General features: G+C 34.7%; 1 protein-coding gene across 1 annotated transcript in view; it reads right to left on the bottom strand.

Annotated features, from left to right (window-relative positions):
- LOC129225674 (integrin alpha-PS2-like) overlaps window positions 1–21,429 on the bottom strand; it is a 161,114-nt gene extending 139,685 nt beyond the window's left edge. The window contains 1 exon segment of the mRNA XM_054860148.1: window positions 21,092–21,429. Coding sequence (XP_054716123.1) covers window positions 21,092–21,273 — 182 coding nt within the window. The 5' untranslated portion in view covers window positions 21,274–21,429.
- Window positions 21,430–25,739: the final 4,310 nt, after the last annotated feature.

Genomic DNA, 25,739 nt, shown 5'->3' with positions numbered 1-25,739 from the left:
CCGATATTAGTTTTACAAATGACAAAGTAATTATCCAGAATAATCCTTTACAGTTAAATATTATTAGTCTCTTCTGGTCATCTGTAATCAAATTTTTCTTTTTCCAGGACGTGAAGTAAACCGGCCGGGACACCGGGATTTTGTCTGAGAACCGGGATTGTCCCGAACAAACCGGGACGTCTGGCAAGCCTACTCATATGAATACGAAAATCAAAAGCGCTTTGAATTCAATTTACTTTCATTCAATCAACTACTTTCTAATTTTCTTCTATGTTGATTCCACGCCCCCCCCCCCACTCCGTTTTTATTCACTTTTTTAAAACATAATCCTTGAAACCAAACACTTAGAATCTTTGCAGTGTTCCAGATCGGCACTACAGAAAAATTTTTTTAGCATTAATGATAACAGTGCTTCATTAATAACTAAAAAAAATTTAACTAAATTTTATTTTAAACTTTGCCTTTGAATTATTTATTTTTCGAATAGAAATTTTGGACACACCCGTAACACTTTTTATGTTTTAAGGGCAATTTTAAATGCTCAATCCATTTGACATGTTAATTCGAATTTTATTCTCGTAATTTTAAACTTAGGCTTTCAATTTTCAAATATTGGAATACGAATTTCGGCCACGCCCGCAATAAAATTTTAGGTTTTAGTTGCAGTTTTAAATGCTCAATCCATGTACACAAATGAGACATTTTTAGGCATATATTTGCACTTTATTCTCGGAATTTTGAACTTTAGCTTTCAATTTTCAATCATTCGAATACAATTTTCGGTCACACCCGCTAATTTTAAGTATAAATTTTTTTTTAATGAAGTTGATACTTTATATTGTTATGGTCCCTTTTGGAATAAATTACTACAATTAAAAGTCAAGTTTCAAATTCCGAAAATAAAGAGCAAAAATAAGTGCAAAAAAATCACACTCGTGTAAATAGATTGAGCAAAAAGCTAATTGCTAACTTCTTTGTGTACAAAAAAATGTGGCGACTAGAAAAAACTAGTATGTTGTGGCCATCACGAAACTTTCTTCTATATTTTTCTTTTTTTTTTTCTGATCCCTCCCCATGCTTGACGAGGAAGCAATATTCCCAACAAAAACAAAATTACACATGCAAAAACTTGACGACCATCCCAATGTCTGAATTATTGCAAAAGCAAAGCAAAGAGCGAAAATTGAAAGTTATTTTAAAAGCCTTGCTTGAATTAATTACAAATATTTTATTTGTTAACAAACATAAGATGGCAACAGTTAAAAATTTTAAATCATTGAGATAATATTTCCTATCATTTCCATACAATTAAAATCACGAGAAATACGCAGACGACAATATATTACGATTTATCTTTCTTATTGTTGCATTAATAAAAATATTTTTATTCGCAAAAAAAAAAAAAAAAAAAAAAAAAAAAAAAAAAAAAAAATCAACACCTCTTAGTGCGATTGGCGTCAAAATTGAACCAAAGCCTGTTTACATATGGATTCACATATATTCCAAATTTAAACCAGAACGTAGCATTACTTCTTGAGATAGGGCACTCACAATGGAAAAAAAGAACGGGTGATTGCGCTACCCCCCTTTTTAGCTGTTGACACAAAAATAAAATCAGTTCTTATACCCACTAAGGGCTACTTGCCGATAAATTTTTCTTTCATTCCGTTCATTATTTCTTGAAATACAGCAGTCACAATTGACGACAAAAAACGTTCTATAGCTCAACCCCCGTTTGAGTTATTGACACCAAAATTGAATCAGCATCTGTTCCTGTTAATGGCAACATATGGACCAAATTTTGTTTGATTCCGACTGTTACTTCCTGAGGAATAGCAAGCACACGTAACTCGAAAAACGTCCCATTGCTCCACCCCCCTTGGAGGAATTCGCGCCAAAAACCAATGGGCACAAGTTCACATAGGGGCACATATGTGTACTAAATTTCGTTCGATTTCATGCGGTAGTTTTTGCTGTACAGCGGCCACAAAAAACTGGTCACACACAGACGTGACACACACACATACACACACACATACACACACATACACACACACATACACACACACAGACAGACAGACATTTTCCAAAAATGATCGAAATGGACTCAGCACACCTCAAAACGTTCGAATCCGTCAAAATTCGAAATTCGAAAATTTGCACGAATCCAATACTTTTTTCTATATATTAGATATAGAAGAAAGTAAAAAGAAAGAAAATAATATCTTACATTTCATCTTCCATGTCAAGAAATGCAGCACTTATACTGGTTTCTGAAATACAATTTAAAAAATTCCGTGTAACTTTCGGTATTTTTGAAGGATTTTGTAATACATATGAGACTGTTGATTAAGAATAATATTTTTTTCTTTTCGATCGGATAAATGAAGTGATCGAGAGAATAACTCCTTCTATAAGATTATTTTAAAAAAAGAAGCACCGGAAAGTTGTCCAAAATGGAAAAGATAACATCTTGGCCTGCAGAAAAAAATAAAAATGTTTTAAAGAAGATAAAACTCTTGGAACTAGTTTCTTCTTAGAATAGAATAAATAGAGAAATATTTTTTTAGAAAATGGAGCAAGATCGACGTTTAGGACAACCAATTGGGAAATATTGAGGTATTCATATAAAAAAATAAATACTGAATATAGCCTCTTTTAGTACCCCCCCCCCCCCCCCACGAGTTGCTATAGTAGCAGCGAAAACCGCAGATTTTTATTCGGGAATTCAAAAATTGCAACATTACAATTATGTCCCCAAATTTGCGGAATCGCCAGACAAAATTTTCCCAGTATGGCAATTTTGGGGAGGTCATAGGGACTTCCTGTGACCTCCCATCGAGTGTCTTTGAGTATAATCTCTAAAATCATTTTTACGTTCACATGTTTCAATGGTACTAGTGCATTTTTCATGAAGTTGAATTTTAATTTCCTGGTGACGCAAATCTATAACTTTTAAATTGTTGTTGGCTCCAGATTTCAGAGAATTTTGAGTCGTTCAGACATCAGAGTATCGTATTCCCAGAGTGGCAAATTCTTCAACAAAAAATATCAGTAAACGTGATAATGTTTGCATGTCTCTCGGTCACGTTGTTATTTTATTTATTTATATTTTATTCACCGAACTATGTACAGGATATAAAGGTTACTGACGCTATAACGTAAAGTTTATCAATAAAATTGTAAATGTAAACTGTTAAAGAATTTAAAGCTGAATATAAGAAAGAAAAAAACAGAAGAAAGAAGTCAATCGCGATGCGCTAAAAATTTACTAGAAAACATAAGAATTTAAATTTTAAGTAATGACATTCTATGTAACGCAAAATATAATCGTAAACAAAGTCTAAATGTTCTAATAACTTTTAATACCAATCAAGAAAGGAATTGATTTCTTTTTAAAGCAAATTTGGGTTTCAGAAAATGTTTAAAAACTATCATACGTGCAGTAAAATATACAGAATCACAACAACAACTCGGATTTTTGCTATAAAGCAATCGCTATAACTTAGCAACTAAAAAAACATTCAAAGTCAACATCAACGAATATTGGGATGCGAATTACGATTTAAAAACTAGTATGTTGTGGCCATCACGAAACTTTCTTCTATATTTTTCCTTTTTCTGATCCCTCCCCATGCTTGACGAGGAAGCAATATTCCTAACAAAAACAAAATGACACATGCAAAAACTTGACGACCATCCCAATGTCTGAATTATTGTAAAAGCAAAGCAAAGAGCGAAAATTGAAAGTTACTTTAAAAGCCTTGCTTGAATTAATTACAAATATTTTATTTATTAAAAAACATAAGATGGCAACAGTTAAAAATTTTAATTCATTGAGATAATATCATAGACTAATAATAAGAGTAGACCGAGCTATGGCAACCCTTTTGCTGCTCATAAACCAAACCATGTGACTGGTGGATATCCTAGCAACAGCGGGCGTTAATCGTAGCAGACGATCAACGCCAGTGCGAAATAAAATAAATAGGGAACTACTTTGATATACCCCCCCAAATTGGAAATTTGGCGACTTTTTTTGTTTTTGTTGACACAAAACTTTGTTGCCACAAAAATTGTTGCCACAAAACTTAAAAAAAACTCAAAAAATGGTACAAAATACATGAAAATACTAAATTTGGCAACAGCAAAAAACCTAAAAGCTGAAAAAACCTAAATTGGCAACACCAAAATAAGGAACAGCAACCCTAAAAAGTCCGTAGGGAATGCCAGATTTGGCGCGTAATTTTTGGGGGTGTATATCAAAGTTATACCATAAATAGAATTTATGGATCACGGAAGAATGATCTTTTATGGAGTCCGATTTGTAAATTTGTTATTCTAAGTTGTAAATATTTTGTTAATATAGTGAGTTTTTCGTTTAGATAGTATTGTGCATTTTCTTTAGTCAATTTCAATAACTCTCTAAGCAATAAAAGATGCAAGCGACCAAGAAGAATCAGCAAACGGTAAGATTTTTACCTACAGTTTCAATTTAAGATACCGATTAGTACATTTTTGCGTTAACGCAAAACGTTTACGCCATTTCGTTCACGCCAACGCTGACAGCTCCAAATGAAATAAACGTTACCGAAAACTGATCAAAAACTATTACTAATGTCAAAATAATGCATAACTAAAAGAAAAACAGTTCAATCTCTGCACCTGGAAGTTTCTTTTAATGAAAACACATTGTCGTAAAATACATGTCGAGTGCCAAACTGTAGATAATGCTGCCATCTAGCAACCATGCTGCCAAAGTCTTCGCCACGCCCTTCCACTAGTCACATGATACATCTATGAACCAATTTTCTTCATCAGCAAGAATGAGAAAGCTCGGTCTACTCTTATTATTAGTCTATGGATAATATTTCCGATCATTTCCATACAGTTAAAATCACGAGAAATACGCAGACGACAATCTATTACGATTTATCTTTCTTATTGTTGCCTTAATAAAACTATTTTTATTCCCAAAAAACAAAAAAACAAAAAAAAAATCAACACCTCTTGGAGCGATTGGAGTCAAAATTGAACCAAAGCCTGTTTACGTATGGATTCTCATATATTCCAAATTTCAAACAGAACGTAGCATTACTTCTTGAGATAGGGCACTCACAATGGAAAAAAAGAACGGGCGATTGCGCTACCCCCTTTTTAGCTGTTGACACCAAAATAAAATCAGCTCTTATACCCACTAAGGGCTACTTGTCAAAAAATTTTTGTTTGATTCCGTTCGTTATTTCTTGAGATACAGCAGTCACAATTCACGACAAAAAACGTTCTATAACTCAACCCCCGTTTGAGATATTGACACCAAAATTGAATCAGCACCTGCTTCTGTTAGGGGCAACATATGGACCAAATTTTGTTTGATTCTGCCAGTTACTTCCTGAGGAATAGCAATCACGCATAACTCAAAAAACGTCCCATTGCTCCACCCCCCTTGGAGGAATTCGCGCCAAAAACCAATGGGCACAAGTTCACATAGGGTCACATATGTGTACCAAATTTCGTTCAATTTCATGCGATAGTTTTTGCTGTAGAGCGGCCACAAAAAACTGGTCACACACAGACGTGACACACACACATACACACACACATACATACACACACACATACATACACACACACAGATAGACAGACATTTTCCAAAAATAGTCGAAATGGACTCAGCACACCTCAAAACGTTCGAATCCGTCAAAATTCGAAATTCGAAAATTTGCACGAATCCAATACTTTCTTCTATATATTAGATATAGAAGAAAGTAAAAAGTGAAGGAATTGTCCCACAGTTTTCGTTTTGACTCCATTTTAAAGAGCTGCTTTTTTTACTTCAGATCTAACTCGATCTATGGTCGAAAGTTTAACCCTCTATCTCCATTAGAAAAAAAGTTACAAGCGAATTAAATGAAGTTCAAAAATCTGTTCTCTATTCAAGTTTTTAACCATTTTATTACTTTCTTCTATATCTAATATATAGAAGAAAGTATTGGATTCGTGCAAATTTTCGAATTTCGAATTTTGACGGATTCGAACGTTTTGAGGTGTGCTGAGTCCATTTCGACCATTTTTGGAAAATGTCTGTCTGTCTGTGTGTGTGTATGTATGTGTGTGTGTGTGTATGTGTGTGTGTATGTATGTGTGTCACGTCTGTGTGTGACCAGTTTTTTGTGGCCGCTCTACAACAAAAACTACCGCATGAAATCGAACGAAATTTAGTACACATATGTGCCCCTATGTGAACTTGTGCCCATTAGTTTTTGGCGCGAATTCCTCCAAGGGGGGTGGAGCAATGGGACGTTTTTCGAGTTACGCGTGCTTGCTATTCCTCAGGAAGTTACTGGCGGAATCAAACAAAATTTGGTCCATATGTTGGTATTAACAGGAACAGGTGCTGATTCAATTTTGGTGTCAATAACTCAAACGGGGGTTGAGCTGTAGAACGTTTTTTGTCGTCAATTGTGACTGCTGTATCTCAAGAAATAATGAACGGAATGAAAGAAAAATTTATCGGCAAGTAGCCCTTAGTGGGTATAAGAACTGATTTTATTTTTGTGTCAACAGCTAAAAGGGGGGTAGCGCAATCACCCGTTCTTTTTTTCCATTTTGAGTGCCCTATCTCAAGAAGTAATGCTACGTTCTTGTTGAAATTTGGAATATATGTGAATCCATATGTAAACAGGCTTTGGTTCTATTTTGACGCCGATCGCTCCAAGAGGTGTTGATTTTTTTTTTTTTTTTTTTTTTTGCGAATAAAAATATTTTTATTAATGCAACAATAAGAAAGATAAATCGTAATAGATTGTCGTCTGCGTATTTCTCGTGATTTTAATTGTATGGAAATGATAGGAAATATTATCTCAATGATTTAAAATTTTTAACTGTTGCCATCTTATGTTTGTTAACAAATAAAATATTTGTAATTCATTGAAGCAAGGCTTTTAAAATAACTTTCAATTTTCGCTCTTTGATTTGCTTTTGCAATAATTCAGATATTGGGATGGTCGTCAAGTTTTTGCATGTGTAATTTTGTTTTTGTTGGGAATATTGCTTCCTCGTCAAGCATGGGGAGGGATCAGAAAAAAAAAAGAAAAATGTAGAAGAAAGTTTCGTGATGGCCACAACATACTAGTTTTGCGTTTCCACGGTAACGCTTTTTGAATCCATTGTTTATTTCCATCTTTCTCATTTTCAATTCTTAAACTTATTTTGTGTTTCCATGGTTACGCCTTTTATAAATCCATCTTTCTCATTTTATTTTAATTTCTTAAAAGTATTTTAGTATCTGTCGTCATTGTTTGGCGTGAAAATTTTGCATGATGGTTTTTACTTTCTTCTATATCTAATATATAGAAGAAAGTATTGGATTCGTGCAAATTTTCGAATTTCGAATTTTGACGGATTCGAACGTTTTGAGGTGTGCTGAGTCCATTTCGACCATTTTTGGAAAATGTCTGTCTGTCTGTGTGTGTGTGTGTATGTATGTGCGTGTGTATGTATGTATGTGTGTGTGTATGTATGTGTGTCACGTCTGTGTGTGACCAGTTTTTTGTGGCCGCTCTACAACAAAAACTACCGCATGAAATCGAACGAAATTTAGTACACATATGTGCCCCTATGTGAACTTGTGCCCATTAGTTTTTGGCGCGAATTCCTCCAATGGGGGTGGAGCAATGGGACGTTTTTAGAGTTACGCGTGCTTGCTATTCCTCAGGAAGTTACTGGTGGAATCAAACAAAATTTGGTCCATATGTTGGTATTAACAGGAACAGGTGCTGATTCAATTTTGGTGTCAATAACTCAAACGGGGGTTGAGCTATAGAACGTTTTTTGTCGTCAATTGTGACTGCTGTATCTCAAGAAATAATGAACGGAATGAAAGAAAAATTTATCGGCAAGTAGCCCTTAGTGGGTATAAGAACTGATTTTATTTTTGTGTCAACAGCTAAAAAGGGGGCAGCGCAATCACCCGTTCTTTTTTTCCATTTTGAGTGCGCTATCTCAAGAAGTAATGCTACGTTCTGGTTGAAATTTGGAATATATGTGAATCCATATGTAAACAGGCTTTGGTTCTATTTTGACGCCGATCGCTCCAAGAGGTGTTGATTTTTTTTTTTTTTTTTTTGCGAATAAAAATATTTTTATTAATGCAACAATAAGAAAGATAAATCGTAATAGATTGTCGTCTGCGTATTTCTCGTGATTTTAATTGTATGGAAATGATAGGAAATATTATCTCAATGATTTAAAATTTTTAACTGTTGCCATCTTATGTTTGTTAACAAATAAAATATTTGTAATTCATTCAAGCAAGGCTTTTAAAATAACTTACAATTTTCGCTCTTTGCTTTGCTTTTGCAATAATTCAGACATTGGGATAGTCGTCAAGTTTTTGCATGTGTCATTTTGTTTTCGTTGGGAATATTGCTTCCTCGTCAAGCATGGGGAGGGATCAGAAAAAAAAAAAAAAATATATAGAAGAAAGTTTCGTGATGGCCTCAACATACTAGTTTTTCTTTCATTTAATCCTGATTATTGAAGATACTTCACTTGACGCAATGGTTTTTTTTTTTTTTCAAGGTAGACCGGGCAAAGCCGGGCAACGCAGCTAGTAATAAATAAATAAATAAATAACGGATACAAATACAGGCCTATCATTCAAACTCCCTCTCCCCACTTTCCGGATTTTAAAATATAATGTAACTGCATTTTTCATGTATTTTGATGTTTATTCCCTGAAATGACCGGCATGTACAAATAGTTTAAAGTGTTCTGTTATTGATTGAAAATTTATGGGTTCATATGTATTGTAATCAATGTTTTGAAATAATTTCATACGCAGGCATACTAGTATTTAAATTGAAGCATAAAAATAGCAAATCTTTATTCTTGCTCACCTGCTGTTCATAGGAGCTTGGCGAGAAGATAACTCGCCAACAAAGCAAATGCACACAAAATGCTTAAGAGCCGTTAAAATAATTACTAGTAAAGTAAAAAGTGTTTTTATGGAACTAAAATGTTATTTGCACTCAAGATATACAATGTTTTATAACTTTTATAGGTAAAATAAGTAGAATAATTTAAAAATCATAGGCAAAATATGTACTCGTTGAATGCATATAAATGTTATTTTTTCTTTATTTAGAAGTAAACAATTAAAATCACGAGAAATACGCAGACGACAATCTATTACGATTTATCTTTCTTATTGTTGCATTAATAAAACTATTTTTATTCGCAAAAAAAAAAAAAAAAAAAATCAACACCTCTTGGAGCGATTGGAGTCAAAATTGAACCAAAGCCTGTTTACGTATGGATTCACATATATTCCAAATTTCAACCAGAACGTAGCATTACTTCTTGAGATAGGGCACTCACAATGGAAAAAAAGAACGGGCGATTGCGCTACCCCCCTTTTTAGCTGTTGACACCAAAATAAAATCAGCTCTTATACCCACTAAGGGCTACTTGTCAAAAAATTTTTGTTTGATTCCGTTCGTTATTTCTTGAGATACAGCAGTCACAATTGACGACAAAAAACGTTCTATAGCTCAACCCCCCTTTGAGTTATTGACACCAAAATTGAATCAGCACCTGCTCCTGTTAATGGCAACATATGGACCAAATTTTGTTTGATTCCGCCAGTTACTTCCTGAGGAATAGCAAGCACGCGTAACTCAAAAAACGTCCCATTGCTCCACCCCCCTTGGAGGAATTCGCGCCAAAAACTAATGGGCACAAGTTCACATACGGGCACATATGTGTACCAAATTTCGTTCGATTTCATGCGGTAGTTTTTGCTGTAGAGCGGCCACAAAAAACTGGTCACGCACAGACGTGACACACATACATACACACACACATACATACACACATACATACATACACACACACACACACACAGACAGACAGACATTTTCCAAAAATAGTCGAAATGAACTCAGCACACCTCAAAACGTTCGAATCCGTCAAAATTCGAAATTCGAAAATTTGCACGAATCCAATACTTTCTTCTATATATTAGATATAGAAGAAAGTAAAAAGGAGTGTCGACTAATAAATTAATTATTTGCTTCTATTCGCCACTGTCACGCGCACGACAAGAAAAATTTTCTTTATCTCGATCTTCAAACTGCAGCATTCCAATCAGAAATTCCTCTTCAAAGTAAGTTTCTTCACCTCTCACTCAGCTTGTAACCGACTATTATCCCAGGCGTATACCTATGTTGATTGCTTCCGCAAATTTTTCTTGCCTCACTTCCAGTTATCCGAAAATAGCCTTTTTCTGTTTAAATAGGTTCAAGATGTTTCTTCAAGGACCATTTGAGAATGGGACGCCCGTAAATAAGCTGTTGACAATGAAGACCACATGGGCTGGAGTGGGCTGTAGAAAGAGGTCTTATCCTTATCACAGGCGGCGCTCGCAAATATCTCGGACTGGCACATGTTCTGATCAAATTATTCACAAGATAACATACAGTGATTGTTCCCCTAGGCAGAGCAGGCAATATTCTTCTTAAATAATTTTTCGGACAACACACGTTGATTTGAGGCGGCATGTTACGTTGTCTTCACTTGTAGATTTGTCACTATTTGAAACTTAGTACGAAGATTGGTTTTAAATTTTGTTCCACGTGTAGAGTAGACAGAAACTTCAACTGTCAGAAGGGCAGTATGGAGCTAATGTCTGCGACAGTGACGTAGCAAGAAATTATTCATGGAGGGGGCGGAGGGTTGGATCCATATTAAGTTTTTTCAAATAAAAGGCAGAAAAGCGTAATTTTAGGTTCTTGCCCCCCGTGGCTACGCCACTGTGTGTGCCGGTAAGGTAATAGAACAAGTGTTGGAGATTTTATGAGTAAAAATCAAATTATTGCACCTTGCAACGATGGGAAGGGAAGTTACTCATTCTCGATAGGTGCCTAATCTCTCTCTTTCTCTCTCTCTCTCTCACTCTCTTTTTACTTCCTTTTTACAAAAAAGGAGTTATTGTATTCGCGAAAAAAAAATTCACTCAAAATTCGGCCTTAATTTCCATTTTGCTCACCCCCGAATTAATGTTGAGTTTTTTTTTTTTTTTTTTCAACCCGACCATACGCGGATAAGTGCCTAAGAACGTATAAACACCCGAAATATCCATTTTGACTTTCCCCGAGTTAATTACAATGACTTTTCTCGTGACGTCTGTATGTACGTATGTATGTATGTGTGGATATGCGTATGTGCGTATGTATGTCGCATAACTCAAGATCGGTATGTCCTAGAAAGTTGAAATTTGGTACTTAGACTCTTAGTGGGGTCTAGTTGTGCACCTCCCCTTTTGGTTGCATTTGGGTGTTTCTAAAGGGGTCTTTTGCCTCTTTTTGGGGGGAAATCATTGTTAATTTCGATGTATACTCAATTGGTGCTATAATTTGGCGGACACTTTGCGATATATCGCCAGTCTTTTGGTCGATAAAGTTTTTGTCGCCAACTTGGTGACAAATTTGGCAATTTTTTTTTTAAAAATCTTGTTCTAATTAGGCCACTGGTGGTGACATTTAGGGAGTAAACTATTGAATCACATTAAAGTTGCCAATAATGGGAAAATGACATTAAAATTGGAGTAAAAGGAATTCATGTGATGCACATATCAGCTCGTTTTCCGAATATTTTCAACGTAAAACATTAGTCCGCAAAAATTTAGATGAAAAATGATCAAATAGATTGCATGTTAAAATATGATTCAAGCGAAAATCCACCGTAAATAAAGCAAAAATTATCAAGGAAATGCAGCATATAGCTATTTCAAAGCCCTAATGGAACCTCTTCATCCGTGCAAAAAAGGACATCATACAAGAAATTAGCGAGGGAACGGAGGAAAAAACTAGTTTGTTTGAAAAAAATCTACCTATATTAGACGAGGGCTTATATGGGACGATTTCCATGGGGGTGACGGGAAATTTCCACGTGGGTTAATGCGTTTAACCCACGTGCATTAACATTAGCATTAAAATATGCTAATATTAGCATTTTTAAAATTATTCAAATTTTGAAGCAAGGCTGTTATAATCGAGAAAAAAAGGAAAATTAAACATGAGGAAGAGGGTAAGAGCTTGCAAACATAAAAAAATAAATAAAGAAAGAAAGAAAAAAAAAACAATTTGATTCGAATAGAACTCAGTTGCTTCAAAAGCAGGGAGGACCTAACATGTATTATAACTTAAGTCGGGACCGTCCGTCCTGTCGGTCAGAGGAGTCCGTCTGCGATGGGGAGGTCCCGGGTTCGAATCTTGGCTCGGGCATGGATGTACTTTCTCTCTCCTGTCCTTGTCCTTCCTTTGCGTGAATGTGTTGTGCATGGTTGCCTACCCTTTAAACGCATTCTTATGACATGTACGTACTGTGAAAGTCGAACATCACACCAAATTACAGTACAGTTGGATAAGTGAAGCAGCGCACCCCAAATTGCCAGCCTTGCTGGTACAAGACAGCTACTATTACGACGGCGGCAGACGGCGCCGTAATAGACTCCTAATTAAAACGAACTCTCGTCGGCAGAGACTTTGAGAATAATAAACGAAAACCGAACTGATTGCGCTTTAGCGAAGTGTTTTGATGAAAACATGACGTTAGTCTTTGTAAATATATATGTATAAAGATGTAATTAGTTCAGTGTGTGTTATTAAAATATTAGTGCTGTCTTCCATAGTAGGAGTATTTCTGTACATTTATATTGATCAACACCAACTGAATTTATTTATTCCATTGCGAAGAATCATTAGCAAACAAGCCTAACGGGTAAGCAACGTGTTCTTATCTTATTATAAATTAGAATTGTATTTTTCAATATATTTTGAAGAAGGTTGTGTTTGCTAAAGCAACAACATTTAAATCGGGAGAAAAGTGCGCAGGGAAGTAACCTAAAAAGTTTCCCTAATCCTTTTTAAAGTTGCCCAATTATCTGGATTTTTTGTTACCTGGATTCGCTACAGATAATCAACACTGTACTCTATTTTTTTAAGTCTTGCATGTTTCTTTGGCATTTGGGTAAATACTAATTATTCCAAAAAGTCTTAATTTAAACGTTTCTCGACGTAGGAAGTACAAATTAAAGAGAGCAATTGTCTCAAATCAAGCAGAAAGACATAAATGCAGTTAAAAAGTTTACAATAAAATGTTTTTAGCATAACTATTGGTTATTCTAAATATTGAAGAAATAATAAAAAGAGTAAACTGCTGATGATCCGAAGCAGGGCCAAGTAACCAAAAAACAATGGTCAAAACCATTTTTTAAAGTTTCTCAAGTATTCGTTTTTTTTTTTTCATTTACCGGACCTGCTTCGGATAATCAACGCTCCTTCAATCATTCTCATATAAATAATAGCAAATGATCGAATGACCCGCGTGTTTCCACAATGAAACTCGCGCCAGCGGCATGGTAATTTGATAATAGGTTTTGGTAATATTTAACATGCAGGATGCAGGGAAAGGCTTTATTGTAACGAAGCTGAACTCGATCCGGCAACTAAACTGTTTTACTGGTAACTGTTTTACTGTGTCATTTCAAGGGAATGAAGAAATGAAAACGTGGTTAACAATGAACGCTACCTACTGGAGTTTAGGGTTCATCCACTGGAGTTAGGGTTAAAATTTCAACTATCAAAATATCACCAAACAGGCAATGGCTTTGTTCAAATGGAGAAGCAATTTTCACCCATCATATCCTGACGGGCGATTTTCTAGTCTTATATACGTATAATAGTCGATGATCGAGTAACGCGCGTGTTTCAACAATGAAACTCGCTCCACGTCGTGATAATTTAAATAAGTTTTGGTAACGTGAAACATGCAGGTGAAAGCTTTGTTGTGACAAGGCTGAACTTGATCCGGTAACTTAATTGTTTTACCGGTAAGATTGATTTCAGGTGAATGAAGAAACGAAAAAACGGTTAACAATGAACGCTACCTACTGGAGTTTTGTGTTAAATCCACTTTAGTTAGGGTTACGATTTCAACTATCAAAATATCACCAAACAGGCAGTGGATTCGTTCAAATGTAGAGGAGTAGAAGCAATTTTCATCCGTCATTACCTTGACGGTCGACTTTCTAATTTCTTAATATTCAGACTTTAAAAAAAAAGAAAAAAATCAAACTTTAAACTAAGTTTATCTCGTTAATATTGTCTTAAGACGATTGCTCTTCGAAATGAACCAATCTTTACAATTTGCACTGCTTACCTCGAGAAACGTGTGGCAGATCTCATCGCAAGTTGCCAGTTATATGAATCACCTGGTTCCTCTAAGACTACAGCGATTCATCAGGATTAAAAGAAAAACCCATTTAGATTAAGGAGGCGCCAAGATCAAACGATATGACTCCCAAGAAACGAAAAGCAAGATTTTAAAGACTGGGACACATAAATTCAACGTGTTGTGCTTCGCTACAAAATGAATGTGGAAGGACATTCATTGCAAGTAACGTATAAACCTTTGAAGAACGGAAGATATTTTGGAAGAATGGGGTTGTTTCCTTCAGTACTACTTTCAGTCACTAAAGTTGATAGCCTAAGCAAAAAAAAAAAAAAAAAAACACACATGGAGCGAGAAAAACTTTAATTTTCCCAGCGCTTAATTTTTTAAAAATGTCCAATTCTGAAAAAAGGCGTGGTCTTTATGAGGTCACAAGTGATGTACTTTGGCGCATCTCCACTGGCGCGCTGAATGCTTACACTTACTGTCTATCGCGGCATAAGTGAATAGCATTTCATCACTTGTGATGTGTCATGTGCAGAGGCGTAAAAAAATGAAATTGTACAGTTCCAAATAATTGTTAAAAAATATTAAACTTTGTCAAATTATTTTTAAAATGTTGAAGTCCTACGTGTTCAAAGAGCATGCTCTTTGAGAAAAAAGTACTTTTTTTCGAAAACAATCCCATTATCATACCGGAACACAATTCTTATCATGATTGACGAATACTTGGCACGTTTTTGAAACTTTTTGCCAAACTTGTCAAAGCTTACCTACCTACCTACTTACATACCTGTTAATTGTTGTAAAAACCATGTCGTTGAGATTTGGAAGTAAATGTTTAATTTTTAAGCATAGCAGAAGTTTCCATAGAAGTGGAAAAAAAGTCCCCAAAAATTTAATTAGACTATTGCAAAATAAAATAATTCACCAAAGAAATAAATAATAATAATAATAATTAATATTATTATAAACTAACCATAACTAGAAACATGAAAATTTCTATTAACATGAAATGAAATCAACCAAATAATTTTAAGTTATAGTAAATCATCAAAAAAAAAAAACAATCAAGTTCGATTAAGATGATGTAATTTTCAAGCATCTTTAGCAAAAACGGTAACTGCAATGGAAAATTTTTGCGCTTTTTCTGCGTTATGATAATTTCTCCAGTATTTCTGATTTTGGTAAAATTTTGCGACGTCATATAGAACTACATCGAACACCACTACATCGAACAGTCAACGCACTTTCTAATGCTTACTGGAACCGTCGGAGTCGGAATAGAAAACACTAAATTTTCAGGAGTCGTTCTTTTTTCCCTCCAACTCTACAGCCCTGGTCTCAAGAGCTTCAGTTTTAAAATTTACTCATGACCTTCATTTCCCTTCGAGTACCGGACTCTGAGGAGTTTTTCTCTTTCCATAAAAGGTCACAGAGAACCCTCAAGAACAAGCGACCTCATTCAACTCTCTCAACGAGCAATTACAAAAACAGCAACAGGTAGTGGACTAATTCGGACATCCCAATGGGTGATCTTGACCGCTATTTCACCGTCGGATCTTTTATGTAAGGATAGAGACGCGGGTGTATTCGGAAAATTTGAAGCAACTCAAGGAGTAATTAAAATTATGCAAAAAGAACATGTATACTTTCAACAAGGAAAAGAAGTTTTGTCGATATGTTGTTTGTTTTTTTTATCTCAAATGAATGTTTAGTAAAAAAAATTTTGAAAAAAAAAATAGAACCAACTTCAAAATTGCTCTAAAAAGTGAAAAATAATTTTATTCTTTAAGCACCATCGATAATGCTTTTAAACATAATTTTTGAAGTTGGCGCAAAAACAAAACGTAAAATTCAGTGTAACCATGCTTCGTTCATATTTTTTTCAGAAAAGCATCCAAAGTTACGAACGAAACATTTATATCGTTATTCAAATATGTTGTCATCAATGCATAATTTATGTGATAGTGAAGAAACTGGGCCTGGTTAAATTTATAGTTGTAGTTGAGTTATGACTGTGAATGATTTTATCTATCGTTTTTGCGCCAACTTCAAAAATTATGTTTAAAAGCGTTATCGATGGTGCTTAAAGAATAAAATTATTTTTCACTTTTTAGAGCAATTTTGAAGTCGGTTCTATTTTTTTTTTCAAAATTTTTTTATTTCATTCTTTTTAGTGTAAATGTAGATATTTCAGTAAAAGTAAGAAGTTACCTAGTAAGAAGTTCGGCTCTAAATCACTGTATTGCTTTAGAAAAGCCTTTATTCAAAATTATCATTACAATTATTATTATATGGCACCAAACTTTTATAACAATGAGTTTCATATTGTCGCGTAGATGAAGATAGCGAAGACAATGTGAAAGCCAAATGAAGCGAATACTCGTTAGTCTCAACTCGAGATCTTTATTCAGAACCACGAATGAACGTTACATCTCCTTATATACAACTTGAGAAAGTGCTGGAACTTTCCAGACTTGGAAAGATACAGAAATTAATAGAACATTCGAGAAAATACGGGAAACAGTAGAAACGAAATTTTAGTAAAATTCACTTTCTCCTAGTCGGGATTTGAACCCGGGTCGCTCGTGTGGGAGGCGAGAATTCTACCACTGAGTCACCGTTATCCGCGGATGAAAAGTGCGAACTTCGCTACAATATCATTTAATAGGGAAATTGCATAAAATGTACTGTTTTTTCCCCATAACTTTTTTTCTAAAGAACAAATATGATCAAATAAAGTAATGGGACCTAAGTTGAGCCATCCCCTATCCATTAAAAAAAGAATCATCAAAATCGGTTCACTAGGTGAGACGCTATGAGTGGACAAACAAACAAAAAAAAAAAAAAAACATACATACGGTATGAACTGATAACCGCCTCCTTTTTGAAGTCGGTTAAAAATAGGGCGGCAAACAGTCAAAAAAATTAAAAGATAATAAAAGTACTGTTAAATAACGTCCGCTAGTTGCAATCAAAGGATTACCTATATTTTGGCTGAAATCAATTTGCGCCAGCTAAAAATATTTTTTAAGTTAGAAGTACTGAACAAGTTTCATCTTGTAAAAAACATGAGTTACGAATGGTATAAAGGGAATTTTCTCACCTCTCGATAAATATTTATGCGAAAACCCGAAAACTTTACGTAAAATTGGAATAAAAGGAATTATTAGTGATTACTTAATAAATCTGCTAATTGACTAAGTAACTGCCATCAAAAATGTGGTCACATACGAAATTTCAAAAGAAATCAAGTATAGAAAGTGGGTGAAAATTAAATAAAAAGATTGTATTACAGACATACAAGTCGAAAAGTGTAACAATAGAAAGAATTTATTTTACATTGTTCGCTAAACATACGATGTTAAAAAACTCTTGTCAAACTGGTCTTTCAGAAGAATAATCGGCCAATATATATGGGATATTTATACCGTCAACCATTAGGTAATTATTTCTCATACCCCATTTTATATTTCTGCACACTGGCGATTGGCGAAGAATAATGTTAACAAAGCATTCTATAACTATTATGATTATGTCCTTGATTTTCTAATAAACAGAGGAAAACTAAACAAACTTTAAGAAATGAAAAACTGCAGGAAAATAATTACACTTCAGTAACGCATTCGAGGTCAATTCCAATCATAATTCGTTTTCTATCAATATGTTTATAGTTTTCTTCCTCTGAAGATTCAGACTGGTACTCAAAGGAATCGGAAATCTTGAGCTCCTCTCAGAATTTTCAGGGGAAATAGATAAGACTGAAAACTGCTAAAAAATACACCTTCCTGCTTTCAAATGCATTAATTAATGAAATCTTGAGCTCATCTCAGAATTTTCAGGGGTAATAGATAAGACTGAAAAACTGCTAAAAAATACCCCTTTCTGCTTTCAAATGCATTAATTAATGAGATTGCAAATATTAGAAAAGGGTCAATCAATCTTGGTCCAGCTGTGTTACAAAGTAGGGGGATGTGGGGCAAAGTGAAATAGTTAAGGTGACGGAGTTTTTTCAAAATGAACAGTAAAGAAATTAGTTTTTAAATTTAAAGTATACAAAAAGGTACATTGCATTTTATAATAAAACTTGCGTTGAAACAGTATTTTTTATTTTCGACAGTAAATTTGCGCCTTCAAAAAAAAAAAAAAAAAAAAACAAAAGGAAAAATTTTACTTTTTTTATGGGGCAAAGTGAAAATTAAAATTTTTTTTTTCTAATGAAATATTTTCTATTCGATTATAAAAATATTTTTGATCAAATAAATCAGTAAATAAAAGGTTGATTGAATAAAGGAAAAATGAAAAGGTAATGAAACAATTAACGAATATTTAAATAAATAAATAAATTAATTAATATATGAAGAAAAATGAATGAGTAAAAGAGTGAATGAATAAGAAAATAAGTGAATGAATGAATACATAAGTGAATTACTAAGCGACGGAATGTAAGTGAATCAATTAATAAATGAATGAGATTCGGGAGCATTTCTCCGTCCTAAAAACATGTTTTAAAGCTCACTTAGACGACCAGGGCCGGATTACTAAATAGGCAACGTAGGCAGTAGCCTAGGGGCCCCGAGGTTCTGAGGGGCCCCGGAGAAATCTTAAAGTTGAAAATATGTAAGAAAAAAGTTCATTTCGACAAAAAAAAAAAAAAAAAGGAAAGAAAGGAAAAAGTAAAAAAATGGAGCTTCCTTTTAGTTACTGTATTAATTGTTAATAAACGTTATTGGTAATACTTAAAATTGTAGTCAGAACATAAAGCTATTAAGTTTTAAAATGGGAGGTAAGCTATATGAAATTTGATGAAGGATTTGCGTGGTGACAGAAATGCAGGCTAGAGAAATAATATATGAGATTATGTATAAAATGCACGTGTGAGGGGGCCCCAGCACTTCTAATGCCTATGGGTTCCGAAATCTTTAATCCGGCCCTGTAGACGACGATAAATATAGGTAGAAGTTTCACACAAGAAGTAGTTTGAAATTGAAACGCCAAAATAAAATTTCATTCTATGTTTGTCCAAAAAAGTGGTGAAAATTATATAAATTGGGAAAAAAAGCTAGAGAATTCTCTCCAGAAATATTCGGAAACAGTGTACTAAAAATGCAATTTTAAGTAATTTTTGATGACATTAGGGGGAAACAGGGGCTCACCCAACAAAAGTTTCCGAAGTTAGAGGCTTAATAACAGTTTTAGGCTCTCTTTGTAAAAGTGTTGCAATATTTAAAATCTCCGAAAATTCGGTTTTATTCAGAGTAAGCTCTGAACTCATAGGTGAGGGGGAGGGGAAGGGGGTATAGCCCCGTTAATCTGAGAACGAAGTAAAATATATAACTGTTAATTTGAAACTAATAGCTTCCGTTTCAAAAACCTTGATAGCATTAGGACGAAGCTATTTCCTCAAATTCTTCCCATGTCATTGCAAATCACATTGCAATCTGTTGTAAGTTTTTACCGAATGGGAGAAGGAGCTACAGTTCCTTTGCCCCCCCCCCCCCCCCAACTCACCATTAATACGCCACATTGTATATATTTATTTAAATATAATGCATACTTAAATTCGGAAAAGTATTAAAGTATTTGAAATCTTTGACATTTCGTTTTTTTTAGAGTTTTTTTCTGACCTCATGGAGGAAGGGGGGAGGGATATAGCCCCCTTAACCTGGTAACTAAGCTAAATATTTATGGCTGGTTTTAATTTGAAAGTAATAAATTTCAGATTTAGGAAGAAAAAAAAACGGTTGCACAAGGAAACTATTTCCTCCAATCCTTTCCATTCCATTGCAGATCATAATTTAATTTGTCTTAAGTTTTGTCCAAATGGGACAATGGGAGAGGTTACAGTCTCCTAGCTCTCCCCTCCTTCTATTGATATGCCACTATATATAGCAGTTATATTTAAATGTAATGCATATTTAAATTCGCAAATGTATCGCAGTATTAAAAGTCTTTGAAATTTCGATTTTATCTAGTGTGAGCTCGGACCTCAGGGGGGAGGGGCTATAGCCCCCTTATCTCCCTCTTGGATCCGCCATTGTATGCAGCAAAGGGGTCTAAGTGATAAAATTAAAATTTTTGAGTTAACCAGTAGATGTACTGCTTATACAGCATGCTTTAGAAAAACTTTTCACGGAGAGCCTTCCTAGGGTTTGATGTTGGAACGCGTTTCACTCAAAAACTTTAAATATTCACTTACATCCTCTTGCCTTTCACAGCCTCATAATTATCCTCATATATACAATGGCGAATTCATTGATCGAGCAACGCTCTGATGTTATCAACAATGAAACTCGCTCCACAGCATGATAATTTGATAGTATGTTTTGGTAATGTTTGATATGTAGTTAAATGCTTTATTTGACAAGACTGAACTGGATCCGGTAATTTAACGGTTTTACCGGTAAGACTGTCATTTTAGGAGAATGAAGAGATGAAAAAGTGGTCAACAATTAACGCTATCGGAGTTGAGGGTTAATCCAAGAGAGCTAGGGTTAAAATTTCAACTATCAAAATAATCACCAAACATGCAATTGCTTTGTTCAGATGCAGAAGCAATTTTCACCCGTCATACCTTGACGGTCGATTTTCTAGTTTTTGAAATAAATCTGAAGTTGAAGAAAGCAAGCGTAATGTGGCTGAAAATGGCAGTAAAAAGTCTACGACAAAGCAGGACGACTAAAAGTTATACTAGTTCTTTCAGAAACCATGTCGTACTGAAATTTCAAGAAATAATTTGACGCCTAAGCATTTTTTCTAGACTACTAAAATCTTATATTTTTTGTTGCTCTCTGAATATGATTGATTTTTAATAACACCATTCAAAAAAGAAGAAAAAAGGAAACCCACTTACCAGTTACTGCTTTCATCCTTGTAGAGCGCAACCGAAAATCCAAACATTGATTCAGCTCTACCTCTATGAATAACAGCACTTTTAGTATCTATATTAAAGCCGCTCACCACAGCGGTGTACATCAAAAGAATTCCAATAAGCCGACACATTGCAGATGTTGTAGTCCTTCTTAGGGAAAACATGTCCAAAACGAATCTGGTCTTCACACTCTAACAGTATTCCTTTCTCAAAGCAAAGGAATCCTTGCACAGTATTCAAGTTGTCTCTTGTGGTACCTAATCCTCGTTTTGTTTACAAGACTTGAAGCATGTCTCCTACAAGCACACATAAAGATCTCATTGTTTCCCAAAAGTTCAGACACGAGAGGGAACCTCCGAGGCATGTAAAACAAGCCCTCTTTTCTGATTTAGAAATTTATCTGTTGTCAGAGTAGATTTATACGCAGCGAAAGAAATTCACGAGTTCTATGCAAGTGATATATATTCCATGAGAAGTTCTCCTTGAGTGAGAAAACGGAGACAATGCAGAAGTTGTAGTTTTTCCAAGAAATATTGTGCAAGATCTATTTAAATTTTTAATTTATTTTTGGAATAACTTCGCAAAATTCATAAAAATGTATTTTTAATTTTAAAATTTCGATACGAGCTAAACTGTTAAATAATAGTTCAAGCTCAAAAAATCAAATTTAACGTCTTGTCCAAGGCTGGAATTTCTATCGCAAAAATAATTTAGTTCAGGAAGGCAATGTCCGAAGAATCATTCGTAATGACACCATTGATTTTGCAGGCACCATTCGATAAAAATTCAGATAAATAAAAAGTTCATGGACAACTTTAGTTGCTGAAAATTCTTTACCGCTACTAGCTCACGAAAAAATACCTTTTTACAACAAATTCACATCAACATAAAAGGAATATTGGATCTACTTTACCTGAGACTTCGTTAATGTCTGTGACAAACAGTAGCGTATTTAACTTGGAATATATCACAGTAAACAAAAAACGATGAAGATTTGTAGGTAGAAGACGATGTTTTGATATGCTATCGGTAACAATTAGCTCTTAATAATAATTTGTTCTTTACACTTCACTTTCACCAGGAAACAGTTTTCTCCATGGAATCACAGTTCTTGAAGGACAAACATGAGTTTCACAGAATGATTTAAAAAAAAAAAAAAAAAAAAATCCCGATTGCCATCAACGGGAAATAATAAACATCAACAACATTCACGTGGATGTATTGAGATATGCTGAGGAATAACGAAGGAATAATAAGACTGAATTCTGTCGGCAAGACAAAAATGGTAATAAAATTTGTTCTTGAGGCTTCACTTTCCAACAGGAAGCATTTTCTTGCTGGGGATCAGCTTTGTAGGGGAACAAACAAGATTTTCACAGGACGATCAAAAATAAAAGGCCCGTTTTACATCAACAGAAAGTAATCAACATCAACAAATTTCACATGCAGAGAGAGATGCAGCCGAGAACAACATCCTAAAGGCGTTGAGAAACAGTTCTATGAAAGTTGGTATTCTATTGGTAACGATTAATTAGTGATAAATTTGTTCCTGACGCTTCACTTCCAACAGGAAACAATTTCTTGCTGTGAATCACAAGTCTTGGGGAATAAGCAAGATTTTCGCAGGATGCTTCAAGAAAAAAAATTTAAAAAATCCTATTTCCATCAACGGGGTAATAAACATCAACAACTTTCACGGGCAGAGAGGGATGTATCCGAGAACAACATCCTTAAAGGCGTTAATGAATCCCCGAGCAACAGTTCGCTGAGAGACGAAACAAAACAAAAGCGCGCTAAAATGAGAAACTTCGCAAAACAAACACTGGGAGTGGAGAACTGGAGCGAGAGGACAGATCCAGCGCCGGTGCTCGAAAGAAGACTTGCTGCTGTCGGCTGCACGAGTTCTCGCTCCCAAATAAAGATACGCGTGTCAGGTTTTCGGGGTTTGGGTGGGTGCCAGTCTTCCAGTGACGTTCCCCCGTCCGCCTGCATCTTCCGGTTCCCATCCTCCTGCGAAATCGGAATAAGAAACAAAGGTCTTATAATAATTCGATTTGTCAATCTTTCTCCTCTTCTCCACAAAATTTACTGAGTTATTTATTATCTGACTTATTTATTATTAGTATTTCTTTAATACTCAAAACCGTATTTCATTGGATTTACTTTTTATCGTCTGCATTTCTTTAATACTCAAAACCGTATTTCATTGTATTCATTTTTTATCGTCTGCATTTCTTCAAAACTCAAAACCGTGTTTCATTGCATTTACTTTTTATCGTCTGCTTCTATTTAATACTCAAAACCTTATTTAATTTACCATTTTATCTTCTGCGTTTCTTAAATACTTAAATCCTTATTTTTAATTACTTCGATTTTCACTTCGTTGTTTTAAATTCCTTCTCTTTCGATGATGTATTTTAGTTTTTACTAGTGGTTCTCGCACGGCTTTGCCCGTAATAGAAAAATTAAAAGGTCTTTTGGTTCGCCTGTATATTTACAAATAATGTATGGTGAATTTTCTCGCCAATTGGCTTGTACCCTTGTTACGGTTCCAGGTTATGATAATTTCGTATTTCGCCAATTGGCTTGTGTCCATGTTATGGTTCCCCGTTATGATAATTTCGTAATTTACTTGTCCATCTTTTGATATTTTTGTTCTTAAAATTGGAATAGAAAAAGAACCACATCGAATTTTCAAAAAATCGCTTCGAGGTGCACACCCCCATGCTACAAACTAACTTTGTGCCCAATTTCATGAAAATCGGCCGAACGGTCTAGGCGTTAGGCGCGTCACAGACATCCTACAGACATCCTCCGGACAGAGAGACTTTCAGCTTTATTATTAGTAAAGAAGATAAAGAAGTTTATTGTCGTAGTCTTTATGTGTTCATACGGTAAATTAAAAGTGTGTGCTTGTCACGACTGAGTCACGTTATTAACTAAAGAACTGCGACTGTACAAGGAAAGAAAAGAGATAGAGTTATGTTTTTTTTTCCTTCAAGGAATGAAAATATTTCTTAATATTTTTAGAGGAGTAAGATTCATTTTGGACGAGAGAAATGAACGAAAACAGTAAATACTATTTAGATAGGGATAAATTGCTTTAAAAAATGAATGAAATGGAAGATGTGTCAGAGAAAGAAGAGAATGTATATTTTTATTTATTTATTTATTTTTTATTTTTAGCATTCAGAATGAGTACATTTTGTATTCGCAACTCCAATAAACTATAGGGGGGGGGGGGGCTGTAGCCACTGTCTAACAGCGGATGAAAAAGGTAAAACAAACAAATGCCGTAACTTATAACTTACTTTGATGCTAGTGAACGACAGTAATTTTTCATCGTGTTTGTGGGGAGCTTTCTTTTCTATTCTTCTAAAATTACGTTACATCAAAAACTGTCTAAAGCCTGTAGTTTACCCCAAAGAAAACACGTGGAATTTAATATTTTACCTTTTTCTTTAGTATTGTTAATCACCACAAGTTAGCGTATTCGAGCTCTGGAGTTGCGAATACAAAAAATAATAAAACATTTTTAAAAGCAATATTTTTCGATCGAGTTGTTTTTCCTTCATTCTCTATGATGCTCCATTTTTATTTGAAAACTAAAGCTTGAAAATTTGAGGCATATTTTCGATTTTCAACGGATGAATTACGCTTGTAGAGTAGAGGAGTTAAAAGAGGTTGCTTCGGGAGATTGCAGTAAGGTCTCCTTCACACGAGATAACTTAATTGAATCAACTTTGAACGGTCGCTTATTAGGAAATGTAGGTAGAAAAGTGAAGGAATCGCCTATCATGTCTATACCTGGTGTGCCCAGGCTCATGTGCAGCTACCAGCTACCATTCTCATCCCGATGAGTGTAATCAACTTTTTAGTTGATTACACTCATCCAGACTTATCAAGCGTTTGCTCTACACTCGACTTAACTATTTAAGAGTCTACTCGGTTCAATTTAACAGCGACACTCATCCGGACTTTGTCAAGCGTTTGCTCTAAACACGAAAAAACTATTTAAGAGTCTACGTGGTTCAATTTAACAGCGTTGTGGAGTAGCTCCTTGAATAAATTTGGCTTACTAGAAGAAAAGTTGATTGAAAAGTTGATTCGTGTGAAGATAGAGGTAAAAACCAGTTAATTTGACAGGCAACGTTTCCGAAGAGTTGATTCCACTAACCGCCTCGTGTGGCCTGAATAGGATAAGCGTTTAAAAGTAAACGAATACTCTCTAATTCGAAACAAATTTTCTCATCCCGATGAGTGTAATCAACTTTTTAGTTGACTGGACACTCATCCGGACTTTGTCAAGCGTTTGCTCTAAACACGAAAAAACTATTTAAGAGTCTACTCGGTTCAATTTAACAGCGTTGTGGAGTAGCTCCTTGAATAAATTTGGCTTACTAGAAGAAAAGTTGATTGAAAAGTTAATTCGAGTGAAGATAGAGGTAAAAACCAGTTAGTTTGGCAGGCAACGTTTCCGAAGAGTTGATTCCAATAACCGCCTCGTGTGGCCTGAATAGGATAAGCGTTTAAAAGTAAACGAATACTCTCTAATTCGAAACTAATTTTCTCATCCCGATGAGTGTAATCAACTTTTTAGTTGACTGGACACTCATCCGGACTTTGTCAA

Source organism: Uloborus diversus, chromosome 7 (genome assembly GCF_026930045.1).
Source record: "Uloborus diversus isolate 005 chromosome 7, Udiv.v.3.1, whole genome shotgun sequence".
NCBI lineage: Eukaryota > Metazoa > Arthropoda > Arachnida > Araneae > Uloboridae > Uloborus > Uloborus diversus.
The sequence above is the reverse complement of the archived record's forward strand: the minus strand, read 5'-3'. Positions and strand labels throughout refer to the sequence as shown.